General features: G+C 37.5%; 1 protein-coding gene and 2 non-coding genes across 3 annotated transcripts; 1 reads left to right on the forward strand and 2 right to left on the reverse strand.

The window, feature by feature from the left end:
* Positions 11,362-11,434, reverse strand: TRNAA-AGC. Its single transcript has one exon. It is a non-coding gene; the product is annotated as a tRNA-Ala (tRNA).
* TRNAA-AGC lies at positions 11,512-11,584 on the reverse strand. The gene has a single exon. It is a non-coding gene; the product is annotated as a tRNA-Ala (tRNA).
* Positions 11,658-16,740, forward strand: LOC109206666 (protein arginine methyltransferase NDUFAF7 homolog, mitochondrial). The gene is made up of 10 exons (XM_019369516.1): positions 11,658-11,931; positions 12,036-12,097; positions 12,670-12,813; positions 12,943-13,053; positions 13,176-13,380; positions 13,933-13,991; positions 14,553-14,605; positions 14,701-14,923; positions 15,640-15,748; positions 15,871-16,740. The coding sequence occupies exons 1-10, from the start codon at positions 11,712-11,714 to the stop codon at positions 16,131-16,133; spliced, it is 1,449 nt and encodes a 482-aa protein (XP_019225061.1). The 5' UTR covers positions 11,658-11,711; the 3' UTR covers positions 16,134-16,740.

The raw sequence follows: 17,998 nt of genomic DNA on the forward strand, positions 1-17,998 counted from the left end.
TGACTTCCTACTAAGTGCATCTGCTACCACATTAGCTTTACCCGGGCGATAAAGGATATTGATGTCATAATCTTTCAGTAGCTCGAGCCACCTTCTCTGTCTCAAATTTAATTCTTTTTGCTTGAAAATATACCGGAGGCTTTTGTGATCTGTAAACACTTCAGAATGCTCGCCATAAAGGTAATGTCGCCATATCTTTAATGCAAACACCACTGCTGCAAGCTCCAAGTCGTGTGTGGGGTAGTTCCTTTCATGATTCTTTAACTGCCTGGAAGTATAAGCAATAACTTTTCCATTTTGCATAAGAACACAACCAAGACCAACTCTGGAGGCGTCATAATACACTGTGAACCCACCCGAACCTGTCGGCAAGGTTAATACAGGTACAGTGGTCAACCTCTTCTTTAACTCTTGAAAACTCTGCTCACAAGTGTCTGACCACTGGAACTTAACTGCTTTCTGAGTCAACTTAGTTAATGGAGCTGCAAGTGAGGAAACCCCTCTACAAACCTTCTATAGTAGCCAGCTAACCCCAAGAAACTTCTGATTTCGGTTGGCGTTGTCGGCCTTGGGCAGTTTTTGACTGCTTCTGTCTTATGAGGGTCTACTTTTATGCCTTCACTAGATACCACGTGGCCTAAGAATGCCACTGACTGCAACCAGAACTCACATTTTGAAAACTTGGCATAAAGCTCATTCTCCTTCAAGGCCTGTAAGGCTATTCTGAGGTGTTCTGCATGATCTTCCTTGCTCTTAGAGTATACCAAAATATCGTCTATAAACACGATAATAAAGGTATCAAGGAATGGCTTGAAAACTCTGTTCATGAGGTCCATGAATGCAACTGGATTGTCAACCCGAAGGACATCACTAGAAATTCATAGTGCCCGTAGCGAGTGCTAAAGGCTGTTTTAGATATATCCTCTTCTCTGATTCTCAACTGATGGTACCCCGACCTCAAGTCTATTTTTGAAAAGTACTTTTCACCTGAAGTTGATCAAATAAATCATCAATTCCTGGCAGTGGGTACTTGTTCTTAATGGTAACTTTATTCAACTACCAATAGTCGACGCACATTCTGAGAGACCCATCTTTCTTCTTAACAAACAGGACCGGGGCACCCCACGGTGAAACACTCGGCCTGATGAAGCCCTTGTCAAGAAGGTCTTTCAACTGTTCTCTCAACTCATTAAGTTCTGCTGGATCCATCCTATAAGGAGGTATAGATATGGGTTGAGTGCCTGGCATGAGATCAATGCCAAAGTCTATGATTCTTTCGGGAGGAAGTCCGGGAAGGTCATCTGGGAAAACTTCTGGAAATTCTCTAACAACTGGCACAGACTGAAGAGTTGGTGGTTCTGATTCTGGATTAATGATGTGAGCCAAATAGGCGAGACACCCCTTACCGATCATTCGTTGTGCCTTAAGGTAAGAAATAAACTTACCTACAAGCAATACTGAACTACCCTTCCACTCTAAGACTTCTTCATTTGGAAATTGGAACCTGACTATCTTGGCATGACAATCTAACATGGCATAGCAGGAAGACAACCAATCTATACCCATGATCACATCAAAATCCACCATTTCTAACTTTATGAGATCGGCTTTGGTGTTGCGACCTTGGACTGAAACGATACAACCTCTATAGACTCTGGTGACTTTCAATGACTCGCCAACTGGAGTAGATACTAGGAATGGCTCAGTAAGTTGTTCAGGTTCTAGTTCGAGGTTAATTGCAAAGTATGGAGTCACATATGAAAGCGTTGAACCTGGACCCATTATGGCATAAGCATTATGTGAGCAGACTAAAAGTATACCTGTAATAACTTCTGCAGATGCCTCTGTACTCTGACGATCAAGTGTAGCAAACAAACGGAGTTGTCCCCTTCCCTGAGTAACTCGATCTGCATCTCTGCCTGCCCCATGCACGGCCTGATTATGAGAACCATGAGCCTGGGGTGGTGCAACTACAGTAGCTGAGGAACTAGAAGGACGAGTTGATCCACCACTGAAATTACGTCGCAACTTTGGGCAGTTGGCCTTTATATGACCAATGTCTCCACAATGATAGCAACCATGAAACCCGAGCTTGCACTGACCTGAATGTTGCCGCTTACATGTTCCACAAAAACCTTGTTGGTGTGAATGTTGCTCAGCATGACTCTGGCTATGTGAGGATGATGTCCAAAAATTCTGATTCTGGCGAGACTAATTTCCATAACTCTGAGTACGTCTGAAGGAAGACCCACCACCTGACTGATGACTGGACTGAGCTGGTGCTAATGACTCCTTATTAGAGGAATCCCTTCCATCTCCGCTAGGTGTACCTTTAAATCTGCCCGTTGTCCGGGCTTTCTTGTTATGCTCTTTTTCTTCTCTCCTTTGTTGTCTGTCTTTTTCTAAGTGCTTGGAAAATCCTACAACAGAGGAGAAGGCTGTCATCCCTACTGCTGCAGCTGATGTTGTATCCTTAATGTGGTAAGCTAAACTGCCAACAAACCTGCGAATCTTTGCTTTTTCGGTCTTAACCATGTGAGGAGCAGGCTTAGCTAACCTTATGACCATGTAGTACTCTTGCACACTTTTATTCCCTTGCTTGAGCTGTTCGAACTCTGTAGCCTTAGCTTCCCAATCCTCTTCTACGATAAAGTTAGCCATGAAGGCCTTTTCAAATTCTTCCCAAGCAGGCGGACCATCATCTTCATCTCTTTCCTTTTCCCACATCTCAAACCAAGCGCCAACCACATCTCTAAGCTGGTAAGCAGCCAGCTCCACAGCTTCATCATCAAATGCTTTCATCGCTCGGAGGGCTTTCTTCACACCCTCCAGCCACAACATTGGATCTTCATCAACTATAGAACCATGGAACACTGGAGGACTCAACTTCAAAAATTCATTCACTCTTGAGGACTCGGAATTGTTTTGTCTATTTGATTGAGGTGGAATCTCATCTCTTCTCTGGTTTTGATTGGCCATGAAGGCTTTAAACATCTCCATAGCGTTGTTGCTGCATTAAACATCTGACCCACCTTTGGGGATATAGGTTTTTGAGCCGGAGCTGCTGTTGGGGGCGGCACTGGATCCTGAGGTACTTGCTCATCATTAACCACCCCTTCTTCACGTTCAACTAGGGGTACTTGGACCCCTTTTGTGGATCTACCCTTCCTTTTCTGAGTTAAAGCCTTCTTAGTTCTACCTTGAGCCACAATGGTAGCAATAGTTTCTTGAGCAGCATCCTGAGTGTTGGTGTCAGAGTTGCGAGTACGAGCAATTTCTGCGAGTTTTGGAGAAAAGAATACATTAGATAATTTCTTAGAGGTAGGCTCTACTGCACGATCTAAAGTATGAAAAAATGAGATGTAACGACCCGACCGGTCGCTTTGAGATTTTGTACTTTGCTTGCCAGTTCTCGAGCATGACTAGCCCCATATTATGTATTGTGACTTATGTAAATCATCGGTTTTAGTTTTCAGGTTAATCGGAATAGATATGGAAGGATGATTCTCAACTTGAAGCTTTAAATTTGAAAGGTTTGACTCAGTCTTGACTTTTTAGTATTTGAACTCGAATTTGGATTTTTTTATGATTTGGTTAGCTCCATTAGGTGATTTGGGACTTAGGAGCGTGATCGAAATGTGTTTTGGAGGTCCGTAGTAGATTTAAGCTTGAATTGGCGAAAGTGGAATTTTGGCGTTTTCCGGTTGATAGGTGAGATTTTGATATAGGGGTCAGAATGGAATTCCGGGAGTTGCAATAGGTCCGTTGTGTCATCTGGAATGTGTGTGCAAAATTTCAGGTCATTCGGACGTGATTTGATAGACTTTTTGATCAAAAGCGTAATTCGGAAGATTTTGAGAACATTAGGCTTGAATTCGATGTGTTTTGGTTGATTTGATGTTGTTTGAGGTGTTTTGAAGATTGGTATAAGTTTGGATGGTAGTATAATACTTGTTGGTGCTTTTGGTTGAGGTCCAGGGGCCTCGGGGTGATTTCGGATGGTTGGCGGAAGATTTGAGCTGGGTTGTGACAGCTGAAGTCCTTCCCATTGCTGTCATGACCGCACCTGCGGCTAGGGGACCGCAGGTGAGGTCTCGCAGAAGTGAGTTAGGAGTCCTTGATGCGGCCAAAGGTGAAGTAAGTGAAAACCGCAGATGCGGGATATGAACCGCACCTGCGGGCCCGCAGAAGCGGATGTCAGGTCGCAGGTGCGGAAGGTGACTTAAGTGATGACCGCAGAAGCGGTGCTCGGACCGCAGAAGCGGTTGCGAAGGAACGTGAAATGGACCGCAGGTGCGAAAAGCCTTGGCCAGAAGGTATAAAAGATTTCCTTCGCGATTTTGAGTTATTTCTTCACCATTTCAAGTCAGTTTTGGAGCTTTTGGGGAGATTTTGAAGAGGGAATTCAAGGGAGATTCGTTGAGGTAAGATTGTTGAACCAAAAACTCGTTTCTATGGTGTTATTTCACGGATTAGGCTTGTAATTTATGGAAATCAAGGGTTAAAAATTTGGAAAACGAGATTGGAGACCTTTAAGCAAGGGTTTGAGGGGTCATTTGTTGTCGGATTTTAGTACTTTTGATATGTATGAACTCGTGGGGAGATAAGGATTCTAATGATGTAACATTTATCGAATTCCGAGACGTGGCCCGGGGGTCGGGTTTGGTTAATTTCGAGATTCACATTGTATTTCGATTGTTTTCGAGTGGACTTTGTCCACTTAGCATATTTTGATGGTTATGTACTGATTTTGCCTAGATTTGGAGCATCCGGAGGCCGATTCGAGGGGCAAAGGCATCACGAGCTAGAGTTTGGACCGGGTTGAGGTGAGTAATGCTTGTAAATATTGTCCTGAGGATATGAAACCCCGGATTACACATCGTTGTGCTATGTTGAGGTGACGCACATGCTAGATGACGAGCGTGGGGCCGTGCACCATTGGGGATTGTGACTTAGTCCATCCCGAATGACTGTTTTACCGCGTATTTGATTAAAAACTGTTTGATGTTATCATGTTTGGGCTGAATGCCATATTTGGGCTTTGTGCCAACTGTTTGGACCCTTAGGGGATTTTTACTGTTATTTTCCTCACTGTTTTGAATTTATATCTGCTCTCAATCATGCTATATTATACTGTTTTCATAACTCAGCCATGTTTTCTCTGTTTTAACACTTTAAATGATATTTTGGGCTGAGCATCATATCTTACTGTGCCCGAGTGGCTTTTAGAGATTTCTGACTGAGTAGGACCGAGGACCTGTGTTGTGAGGATTATTATGGGATCGGGCTGCACGCCGCAGCAGTATTGCACTGATTATGATTATGAGGCCGAGGGCCTGAGTTGTACGTCACGAGGTGGCTTGATATGAGCCCGAGAGCCTATTGATTATGCCACGAGATGGCTTGATATTGCGCTTGGGCCATAAGGGGCCCCTCCCGGAGTCTGTACACCCCCAGTGAGCGCGGGTACCTAGTGTGATATGTGATATAGCCCGAGGGACTGATGTTGTTCCATGTTATTGCCCGAGGGGCTGATTCTGTTGATATTGTGCCCGAGGGCTGATTTTATGTGTTTATCTGATCTCGCTGTTTTATCATTTACTTGTTTAGCTGCTAAAAGATGCTTTAAAGAGGTTTTCACTGGAATAAGGTGTTTCCTTACAAGTTTCATTGTTTTATTGCATTGCATTGATTTTTACTGCCTCTGTGTAGCATCATGTTGTGTTTTTACGTATTTTCTTATCGCTCAGTCTTCATTTATGATTATTACTCACTAAGTTGGCGTACTCACTTTACTCCCTGCACCATGTGTGCAGATTCAGGAGCTTCGGGCCCTGCTAGCGAGGGTTGATTGTCTCCAGCAGATTGTGAGTTTACTAGGTAGCTGCTCGGCGTTCGCAACCCAGTATTTTTCCCTCCTATCTTATTTTCTGTTTCTAGTTTTGTAGTAGACTGTATAAACTCTTTCAGACTCTTAGACACATGTTTAGATGCTCATGACTGGTGACACCCCGATGTCGGGCTGTGTTTGTTTCCGCAGTTGATATATTTCACTCTATTTTTGGGATTTATCATTATTAATGACTTGATTATAAATCATTATATCTGTTAATTAATTTGGGGGTTGTGTCGGTTGGCCTTGTCTTCACGAGAGGCGCCATCACGATCGGGTCTGGGTTTAGGTTTGTGACACGAGACTTTTCCTAAATGCTTGTAGCCTCCTGTTTATAAGTATGACGCGCTTCATACACATAAACAAGACTCTACTAACACGGCTTCACAGACCCCTAGGACTCCATAAAACTGAGGCTCTGATATCAAGTTTGTCACGACCCATTTTCTGAATAAGTCAGGACCAGCACTCGATCACTAAACATGACCGAGCGAACCATCTCTGCTTATCAAATATATTATAACTCCAAACTTTATATACAACAAGGCAATACTCTACCCAAATACTTTTGATTTAATTTAAATATTTAAATAAATCAACTCCAAAACTTTATTCATAGTAACTACTGAATTACTGCTAAGTTATTATCAAAAACATCTGAATCTTAACCCAACGACTATGTCTATGAAGCCTCTACTGATAAACTGATGCACTGCTCAGAACATGAGATTTCCAGGCCAGTTGTCTAAGTAAACAAAGAAATAACTAAATAAAGATAACTTTAAGGAATACTCCACGAACAAAAGCGGAGCTCACCAATACACTAGAAGAGAAGGAAGTCCTAACCAGTAGCCTGCTCGCTTGGAAAATCGGTTCCTACGTTGTACCGCAGACCAACATAGGTTCCCAAAAGAGAACGTCAGTACTCCCCATTGTACTCAGCGTGTCTCAACAACAGGGGGCGAAACTTTAATAACATATACATTACGAGCAAAGGTTCTAAATGCATGTAAAACATAAAGCTTATAAGAATAATTCTAAAATAATTGCATAATAGTAGTTTATGAATATTCCAAAAGAAATTCTTTTCTTTTTCTTTCTTATAAAAAAAAATATTTCAGTTTATACTTTGGGAGTTCCAACTATCCTGACTTAATTCTGTCTCAGTCACCGTGTGATCGGCACGGGTTTGATCCCAACCTGATCGAATAGGCCCAATCCACGAGGTGTCACTCGCTTCATGGTTCTCAGCGCTCATGTATCATACCTTAGCATGGCTAAGTAAATTCTCAGCAACGAGACCCTCGGCTCGTGTGCTCCCTTCTTTGGCACAAGTAGTTTCAGGAAGTCAACGCCTTGGTCAAGACCCTAGGCCTGAACGATGACCCCTTCTCAGAATAAAGGATACTCCCCAAAAAAAATTCTTTTCTTTCTAAAACTTCACAAGTTTTTGCTCTTAGTCAGCGTGACTGACAAAGATACTGCTAAAAATGCAAACTATTTGCCCTCCTTTAAATATCACCAAGAAATACTAGAGCTCATGTTGAATATCCAAGCTATCTTCATTTAAGATTATCGTTTTTCCTCTCAGATTAGACAAGATTCTGACGGAATGATATCCAACTGGTATAATAGTCAAAACAACTTCAAATCAGAGCACTTTACACATCAGAAAACACAAGTGATTAACCAAGATCACAGGTCTTTGATAATCCTTAGCTTAAAATTCAATCAAGTGTCGAAATATCCATTAGAGCATTGCAATTGCTAGACAATTTTTCAGTGCTCTGCAGCTGCTTGCCTTGTACTACTCCAACTTTTACATGTAATAACTCTATATCAGGAAGGCATTCCAATCACATGAAATGCAAGCACTTTCTCCTCGATTAGTTACGTGTCACCTCGTCTAGCATCAAATACTATTACAAAACAGTTTAATTAAGCTCCACAAAATTTTTACCTTTTGCATTGTCTATTCAAGCTACAATTGTTACTTGGGAGCACCAGTGGATCTCTTATACTTTTCAAGTCTAATTCTTTTATACGTACTCATACTCGTATCCTTAAATGTAAGGCATGGCATAAGAATGAAATAAACATTCAAAAGTATTTATAAAGATTCTTGATCCTTCATGAATTTTCAACGTGAAGTTGACATATAAGAGTAACACAAAAATCTGAAATTTATGCACATATATCAAAATAATCATCTAAACTTTAGCTAGAAAATAATTCTAAGCTAATAGGTACTTACTACTCCAATTAAGTATATATTAACTCCTTTATGCAATTCAACAAATACCTTGTATGTGTGCTTTTGTGACTTAAACCACTTTAGTAAAGGGTTATATCAACTCACCTCAAAACTTCTCAAGCTAATACGTAGGCCCTAGTCCGATTGATACCAGTCAAACAATCGATTCTAACACAACCAGTGCATTTTAATCATTTTTATAATTTTACACCTAAACATAATATCACCGAATATGTCTTATAAATAGATTAAGCAAGTAATTTCATGCAAATTCTAACAAAATTAACGAAACAAGTAAATAATATTAAAAACAATAATAAGTACACTCCATTCCTAACTAGATAATAATAATAATAATAAAAACAAAAAATAAAATGTTAACGAACTATGATAAAGAAAGGAACGGGAATTGGCGATAAAATCAAATTAGGAGAAAAAACGAAATAAAAGAAGGCAAAACACCTTTGACGTCATAGTAGGAAGCGACAGAAGTTCTAGGAAAAAAGGGACGAAGACAGTAGTTTATAGGTTGGAGATTTGGAGTTAAAATAATAATAAAAAGGTAAAGGGTAAAATAGAATTATGGAGTAATAAGTTATGGCATAATAGGAAAGAAAAATAGGAACCAATCCCACTACACTAAGAGCCCGTTTGGCCAAGTTGCCAAAATATGCTTATTTTGAAAAGTACTTTTTATAAAAGTACTTTTGAAAAAAAACTGTTTGTGTTTAGCTAATTCATTTAAAATGTACTTTTTGGAACATTTGGTAAATAATTTATGTTTGGCCAATCATTTCAAAAAATACTTTTGAGTGTCATGTTACCAAAAAGGATAGTACCAAGGTCGTATAATTCTTTTAAACATAAAAATGAAGTTAAATATTTATCGTAAGAGACTTTTATTATTATTTTTATTTTATTTAATTAATATATAAAACATAAAGTAAAATATGATAAGACTTTTAAAGATTTAAATCAATTTTACATATATAGTTATACTAAAGTATATGATATTATCTAGTATAATTACTTATTTTTATATGGTAATTTGAATTATTAAAATAACATCATTTAGTATAAATTAGAAGTCTATCCACAAATTACTATATATTGATAATCCATCATAAAATAATAAGTAAAGTCACTCACACATGATAATACTTCTCAACAATTTCATCTCTACTTCTATCACACAATGCTTCAATATTAGGAGAAGACTTGCCTCGCATTTCTAAAGGAATATCAGAAGGCTGATCTCCTTCATCAATCTCTGCAGTAAAGTCTTCATTAACATAATAGTTGAATTCTTTATCGGTAAAAGAATGTTGCCGGATGAAATTATGTATAGCCATGGTAGTTGTAACTAGATGATTTTGAGTGTCAAACTTGAAAGATGGCATTGAGCGTAAAATAAAAATAATTTTAAATATATTAAAAAAATCGTAAAAGAAATAGTTAAGTATGTTTAAATTATAATTCAAAAAGAGTAACTAATTATTAACAACACATGGTGTATAATTTATTTATTTTAAAAAAATTTAAATTCAAAAAGAAACTAACTAATACCTAACCTTACTAACTTTGTCCTAAAATGCCTAGTGCCCTATTGTGAGGCTGCCACTTGACTAAATATGGATGCATTTTTTTTAATAATATATTGATATATTATGCAATGCAATTGTAAATTTATTACCTATTTGTAGGTCATTTTCACAAATCAGATTTGATAAATGTTTTAACGATTCGGGAACTAATAGCATATAATAGAAGAAATTATAAATAATTATTTGTAGGAAGAGAATTGGTAATCCGAAGAAGATGCAGATAATTTGCTTTAGTGTGAAAAAAGAAGAAGATAATTTGAAAAGTTACGAGACATTACACAAAGAAAAGATCAAAAACAAGAAAAGTCAATAAATTTTTTGAAAAGTTACAATATGATTCATATATATGATATCTTTAATTTTAATAGGATGGTAAAAACTAGAAACAAAAATGAAAAGAAAAAACTTAATTTAGTAAGGAATAATTTGAAAAATATAAATTTATGGTGAAGATAGTTTTGTCTTGAATAAATTAATTTTTTACTTCTGCTTGTGCTTCTTGGAAGAAGCTAGAATTTTCTGCTTCTTCCCAAAAGCAGAAAAATTGCTTCTGCTGCTGGCAAAAAGTACTTTTTTGTATTGGCCAAACAACTCAAATTTTTTAAAAAGTACTTTTTTGGAAAAAAAGTACTTTTGGCCTCCAAAGAACCTTGGCCAAACATGCTCTAACACGATTGTACAATGCAATACAATGGGTAACAACCACCCAAACAAGCTGTAAGAGACTAAGGGTGTGTTTGCTATGAAGGAAAATATTTTCCGGAAAATATTTTCTAATTTTCCCATGTTTAGTTGGCTTAAATGTTTTGAAAAATATTTTCCTTATCAACTTATTTTCCAATTGGAGGAAAATGTTTTCCTTATCAAGAGAAGGGAAAATATTTTCCAAAACTCTTTCTTAACATTCCCCACTCTCACCAACCCCACCCCCACCCCCTCTCTACCAAAAAAGCTTTCTTTTTTTTCAAATTTCTAAGTTTTTTTCCGTCACCACCCCACCCTGCCCTCCCCCCCCCCTTAACGCAAAAAAAAAATTTTACTTTTTTTTTGTTGCAATTTAAAATTTTTGTTTTTTCGTTTTTCTGTACCACCCAACCCCACTCTCCCCCTACCTCCTACCCTCACCCCCCCCCCCCTAAAAAAAATTTTTTTTACTTTTTTTTTGTAATTTCATTTCTGCTTTTTTCATTTTTCTGCCCCCCTCCCCCTCCCCTGCCCAAAATATTTTTTAAATATATTTTTCAGTTTAATTTTTTTATCGGTATAAAGGTTAGGAATTTTACAAGTACTAAAGTTATGAGTTCGGAGTTTATGTGTTTGGAAGTTTACGGGTTTTGAAATTATAAAGTTTACGGGTTCGAAATTCCACGGTTTCGAAAGTTTAGCGGTTCAAAAGTTTATAAAATTTGTGGATTCGGAAGGTTGTTGGTTTGAAAGTTTATGGCTTCATGTTTATTATATCTAAATTATTTATGAATACTCTTGAGAATGCATTTTCCTTAATTTGCGTACCAAACACCGGAAAATGAATAAGATTACTACTTGTTTTCCTGAAAAATATTTTCCATTATACCAAACACACCCTAAGAAGAAAAAATGTTTCAGAAAAATGGAGATGCGGGGTATCGATCCCCGTACCTCTCGCATGCTAAGCGAGCGCTCTACCATCTGAGCTACATCCCCTTGGTGTTATAGTAGGTTCCTTTCACCATCTGAGCTATACCAAACACACCCTAAGAAGAAAAAATGTTTCAGAAAAATGGAGATGCGGGGTATCGATCCCCGTACCTCTCGCATGCTAAGCGAGCGCTCTACCATCTGAGCTACATCCCCTTGGTGTTATGGTAGGTTCCTTTCTTTTTAAAGTTATATTAGACGGCCACTTAGAGAGTAAGTTGTACAAGATTCAAAGCGGCAGAGCTTCTCCGGCTTGCAACAGTGGAGCTCGTCCAAAATCGAAATGTTAAGGAGATTACTGTCTCAGGCTTCAACTCAGCGTCGTTCGCTGTTTAGAACTTCTGCCTCACTCTCATGGTGTCGTCAATTTTCTTCTTCGCCTCCATTAACCTCCCAATCTCCTAATGGTACTTCTGTCGAACACTTGGAGGACACGGAATCTAGCCCCACGGTCCCCCCTGCAGCAATCTCCATCGACCGCTCCGGCTTATATAATCCTCCTGGTACTTTGTATTTCAATGCGTATAGTGTTTCCAACTCTTTGTACTGTTCCTCTACTGGAGTTTTAGTTTTTGATAATTTGATAATTATCTTGTAAAACTTGCAGAGCATTCACATGAACCATCTTCGGATTCCGAGCTTGTTAAGCATCTTAAAAGCATCATCAAGGTTTGAAATTTACCCCCTTCCCGACTTGAGCATGTCTTATGATATGCATTTGCATTTTGTGCTTATTTTTTTTATTTTTTGATAAATCAAAAATCATTTCATTAATAACATACCAAGCTGGTATTATGCCATTCAGGATTGATTTTAGAGAGTAGTTTAGCTTAACAAAGATTTATGATTTCTCTTCCTTTTTCTAGACTTTTATGATGTGTCAATCATGTTTAGTCCCTGCCCCTTGCTTGGTCTAATGCATCCGTTAATAGCTACACTTCAATCCTAAACAAGCCTGACTCAAAATGTTGTCCATAATCCCTGTTTGGTACGTGATAAAATGTAATCTCTGGTGGAGATCATTCTTTTGCTGGTTAAAAGCTGTTGAAAAAATACTAAGGTTTGTGAAAGATCATTAATCTAAATGCAAATTCACATATGCAATGGTGATTTGAGAAAACTTGGCGATGTCTGTATATATATATATATATATATATATATATATATATATATATATATATATATATATATATTTGGGGGTTATAGTGAGGTTCCGTATCTCAAGCTGGTTAAGTTTTCAGTTCAGAGGCGGGCCTATTTCAGTTGCTGAATATATGGAGGAAGTTTTGACTAACCCGAAGGCAGGGTTCTATATCAACCGCGATGTGTTTGGCACAGAAGGTGATTTTATTACATCTCCTGAAGTTAGCCAGATGTTTGGAGAGGTAATTTAGTTACCGTGGGTTGTTCTTCTTGGTTTTCTTCATTCATCATTGGTTGACTAATAAAAACAAAAGAATAGGCAAAGTTTCCACCACAGTTTTGTTTGATTTTCTGATTTTCTTCTTCTTTAGATGGTTTGTGTTTGGGCGATGTGTCTTTGGGAGCAAGTGGGGCAGCCAAAAAAATTAAATCTTGTTGAGCTGGGACCAGGACGAGGAACTCTCATTGCTGATCTTCTACGAGTACAGTCCCATAGATCTCCACCTCCCCAACTTGCATATTCTAAAGTTTCTTACGTTGTTTCATAAAGTATTAATCTAGTTTTGATATGCCTAAACTGCACTTGTTGATTTCTGAATCACAGGGTGCATCGAAATTTAGGAACTTCACAGACTCTTTGCAGATACACTTGGTTGAATGTAGTCCTACTCTACAGAAGCTCCAATATCAGAACTTGAAGTGTATAAACAAGAATGACGCAGATGGAGATGCGGAGGAACAGATTATTAGCAGGTTAACTGGGACCAGTGTATCATGGCATGCCACCTTGGAGCAGGTCCCTGCAGGAGGTAAGAAATTATTACCTGCAACTTTAATAGATTACTTGTTATGTAAAGTGTAAACCTTCGTGAACTCATATAGACATAGAGCCCGTTTGGCTTAGCTGATTTAGAGTAGCTGATAAGCATATGTGCTGAAAAGCACTTTTAAGTGCTGAAGCTGATTTAAAAAATAAGCAGTTACATGTTTGGATAAAAGTGCTGAAATTAATAATAAGCAGCTAAAAAAGTGGGTATACAAAGAGTTTGTTTTAAAAAGAAGTATTTTAGGGATAGAATAGTAAATATTTTGGTCAAACCTAAAGTGCTTATAAGCTAAAATTTGATAAGTTGGGGAGACCAACTTATGGCTTTTGGCTTATTTTTTATAAGCACTTTTAATTTTACCAAACGCGTAGATAAGCCAAAAAGTGCTTATAAGCCAGTTTGACCAGCTTATAAACTTAGCCAAACACCCTCATACTATTGTTTAGTTATATTTGATCTTGAAGCTTCATGGAAAATTGTATTATCGTCTATATATAGGTTTCTACTTACATTGTCTTTTCCTTGACTTCTCAGTACCTACAATCATCATTGCCCATGAATTTTATGATGCGTTACCTGTTCATCAATTTCAGGTTTGCTTATGACCTCCATTTTATTGGTTAATATGATTTGCTAATCCATTTTTACTCAACAGTTCCCAGTTGATTTTTTTACTGCAAATTATCTGAACTATGAAACCACCAAAGAATATCCTGGAGAGGGAAATACATTTACAAAGTGGAAAATTTGATTTGGGATTTCAAACTACGAAACAACTTAAGAATATCCTGGAACTGAAAATAAAATTGAAAATATGTCAGGAATATTCTTTAGTCTTAGGTTTGTGTCTATCGAATTACAACCCCCCCCCCCCCCCCCTAAAAAAAAAAAAAAAAAGAGAAAAGAAAAGGAAAGTTAACTGAAAGATCTTTTCTATCAAGCTTAGCACGTATTATTAGTATAGTGAGTATCGGATTGATTTCCCTATATCCTGGAAACAGTTTTACAATTACAGTGTGGAAAGTTCGATAGATGGTTCTCTAGGATCTTAATTTTGTGCCTATGGAAGTATAAATTAAGGATCTATTTTCTATCTGGCTTAGCATGTATTCTGGTGTTGTGAGCATCAGCTTGATTTCTTTATATACATGCAGAGAACATCTCGGGGTTGGTGTGAGAAAATGGTTGATGTTTCTGAAAATTCAATGTAAGCTCCCAAGCTAGCGTATCATTTGGCTATCCGTACATTAATTTCTTGTAGTATTGGCTCTTTCTAACTTATTTTTGTACTTTGCTGGATAGGTTTCAGTTTGTTTTATCTGCACAGCCTACCCCTACAACTCTATATCTTCTGAAGCGTTTCAAATGGGCTGAGAATGAAGAAATAGCCAAGCTTGAACAAGTTGAGGTTTGCCCCAAAGCAATGGATTTGACTCAAGAAATTGCTAAGAGGATTGGCTCAGATGGTGGTGGGGCTCTCATTATTGATTATGGTCTAAATGGAATAGTCTCAGACAGTCTTCAGGTCAGTTGCAATACTAAAAGTACTCTTTCCTGCTTCCTTTTTTGGGGTAGCTCAATCCATTTGCTTCTGCTTTGCCTCATTTGCATAGAAAGTGGGAACTGTGGTTGGACCAAGAAACTGCTTGAGAAAGTGTGAATCTCTATTTCGATGCTCAATCTCTGATTGGGCCAGACATTGTTGACATATTTTTGTTAGATGACTAGGTGATCAAATAGCAAAAAGTTCTATGGTGCACATTGTCTAATAAATGCTAGTGTGTCAAAGATCCTAAGTTGTCCACCTTTCTAATTCAATGTTATGTTTCAGCTTAAGAGGAAAACAGACTATTTTTCTTGAGATTTATGTTTCTATCCAATTGAATTTCACTTCCCTTTTTGGGCTATCCTGCATTACGCAACAACAACTACGCCTTAATCTATATGAAATCCTCACTGTCTATGCCGCTCCATCTAAACTATCACATAGTAATTTGAACATGGTATATGTAATACAAGTATCCTGGTAAACATTATGCATCTACAAGTTTTGAACTCTTATGTTAGTTACCTATGATATGCAATCAGGGAAAGAGGGAACTAATCTTATTCTATGGCATGAAATTTGAGCAGTTACTTTTACTTGTATGTGATTTTGGTAATAGAGGAAATTTTGTTTTCTATCATGATTAAGCATTAGAGTCTGTTGATCACATTGCTTATTCTCTATCTATCATACAGGCAATCCGGAAACATGAATTTGTCAATATACTGGATAATCCTGGAACTGCTGATCTTAGTGCTTATGTTGACTTTGCTGCCATCAGGCACTCTGCAGAGGAAGCTTCAGGTAGGTTGCACCAGAATCTTCTCAACTCTAATGGCATATAGTTGTATTCCATATTCTCAAGCTAAAATTTTAGTGGTAAAAGTGCAGTTTTAATTTAATTGTTCAAATGATCGACTTTGCAGATGACGTGTCTGTGCATGGTCCAATGACTCAGTCTCAGTTTCTTGGTTCACTTGGAATAAATTTTCGAGTTGAGGCATTGCTGGAGAACTGCACAGATGAACAAGCTGATTCTTTAAGAACAGGTTATTGGCGTTTGGTGGGTGAAGGCGAGGCTCCATTCTGGGAGGGTCCTGAGGAGCAGGCTCCTATTGGGATGGGCACCAGATATTTAGCAACGGCTATTGTGAATAAGAAACAAGGAGCACCTGTTCCATTTCAATGAAGAATCTCCCGAATGCGCTTTCACATCGTAGTGGTAAAATGGCCAAATCCCCTTAGTTAGGGGACAAGTGGAATTGGCTTTATGACTTCTCTGAATTATGTGTATAGCTGGGAGAAAGGCTAGGAAGAAATGGGGTGGTGATAATAGTTTTATCATGTTTTCGTGCAATGTCTCTTTTCCTTTATTTCTGAAGGAGAGAATGTCTAGTCTTTTCATATAATGTCTTTGTTTCTTACTCTCGATTCTCAACCGTGGAAAGATTTTGGGGTAACTGAAGAATGCAGATCCTACATCAAGTTGTTAAGCTATTGGTCCTGCAAGTTCAACCGAAGCTAAAAGATTGAAAAAGATATTCGTGGGACTGGTCTATTTATTTAAAAGCTTCTAGTAGAAGCGAGACTTGAGCTATCTGTATGCAGCGGGAATAAATTCATAAGGATCATATTTGCATGTTTACCAGTATAATGTCTCTCCTTTGTTTTATTAGTATCTGGTCGATTTTTCACAGGCAAAACTTCCCGAAATAATTATATGAGAATAGTTCCTTCCTAGGATATTTTGCTGTTTTGCATTTTAATGATTGGTCGAAGAAGTGTGGTTAATTCTACAGCACATGCATTTTGGTAGGGAGGAAATGTACTGTTGCAGAAGCCGTCAAAAGGATTAAAGACAATCTTGTGTGGCGTTTTTATGCATAGTTTTGAATCCAAGTTACCACTGACTTCCCCTTTGACAATGGCTGATATTTTGTATTTAAAAAATTTGTTTTCTTAAAGTTCTCTTGTTCTTATTTTCTCTTGGCCTGACAGTTTAGTTTGTATTAGCATTCTTCAGTAATTACTGGAGTATAATTTCAAGTAATCAATATTTTTCCAGAAACGTACCAAAGATAATTTCTAACACTTACCTCCACGATTTTGAAGAAAATCATTAGGGAGTTCTTTTTTTGAGGAAAGAGCTTTAAGGTGATTGTATACTTTATTTATAACATAATAAAATACTTTAGGTGATTTAGATATAATACATGCAAACTAAGATCATTCAAGATCACCAAATTAATAGATGTATGTTTGAATACTGACTTCTATCACTTAATTATGGAAAATTAATTTATACTTTTACTTTATTAAAATCACTTAATAAAAATAAATATTTTTGAATGCATTATACTTACCAAAGTCACAATAGATCCGCTTTATATTTAATCATGATAGAACTTCTAACGCGATATTTATTTAGTCAGGTTTTAATATTAGTGCCGAACATCCAGTAAAATTAAAAGGAATGTGCTCTTATTTTTTGACAGATTAAATAGTGGTTAACAACTTAAGAGAAAGCTGAGAAGTTTTATTTTGTGTCTCACACAACTTACATTAGTTGTGTGAGGTTCCTTTTTGTCTCACTAATTTATGGACCCCTATCTTACACTTTTGGGTCCACAAAAGTCTGGGTCCACAAAAGTGTGAGACAAAAAAGTTGACTCATACAACTAGTGTCAGTTGTATGAGACACAAAATAAAATTTTCCGAGAAAGCTAGGACTCCTAAGTTTTTATGAGATCCAATTATTGGAAATACTGTGTTCGAAATCAGAAAAGCAGAGAAACATTAGTTTAATAAACAAAAACAGAAAAAAAATAATTCCGAGTCCACAAGTTGCTTGTGTGTCCTTAAGGAATTTAATCCCCTCACTGTTGCCCAAGGTTTTAGATTAATTCCTCCCATGATAGAACAGAATAACTATTCTGCAATACTGGCAATCGAAACTACAGAATTTCAGCGAACTCAACGGACGGAGCAAGTCACACTTGACACTTATGTTTATTTGAAAATAATGCCAATAGAAAAGAGGGGAGGAATTTTCAT

Source organism: Nicotiana attenuata, chromosome 2 (genome assembly GCF_001879085.1).
Source record: "Nicotiana attenuata strain UT chromosome 2, NIATTr2, whole genome shotgun sequence".
Lineage (NCBI taxonomy): Eukaryota > Viridiplantae > Streptophyta > Magnoliopsida > Solanales > Solanaceae > Nicotiana > Nicotiana attenuata.

Bases quoted from the DNA above. Each gene is read 5' to 3' on its own strand.
- LOC109206666 (XM_019369516.1), top strand. From the start codon at position 11,712: ATGTTAAGGAGATTACTGTCTCAGGCTTCAACTCAGCGTCGTTCGCTG. The intron at 12,098-12,669 runs GTTTGAAATTTA...TTAAGTTTTCAG, and splicing joins ATCTTAAAAGCATCATCAAG to TTCAGAGGCGGGCCTATTTC. The intron at 15,749-15,870 runs GTAGGTTGCACC...TCGACTTTGCAG, and splicing joins CTCTGCAGAGGAAGCTTCAG to ATGACGTGTCTGTGCATGGT.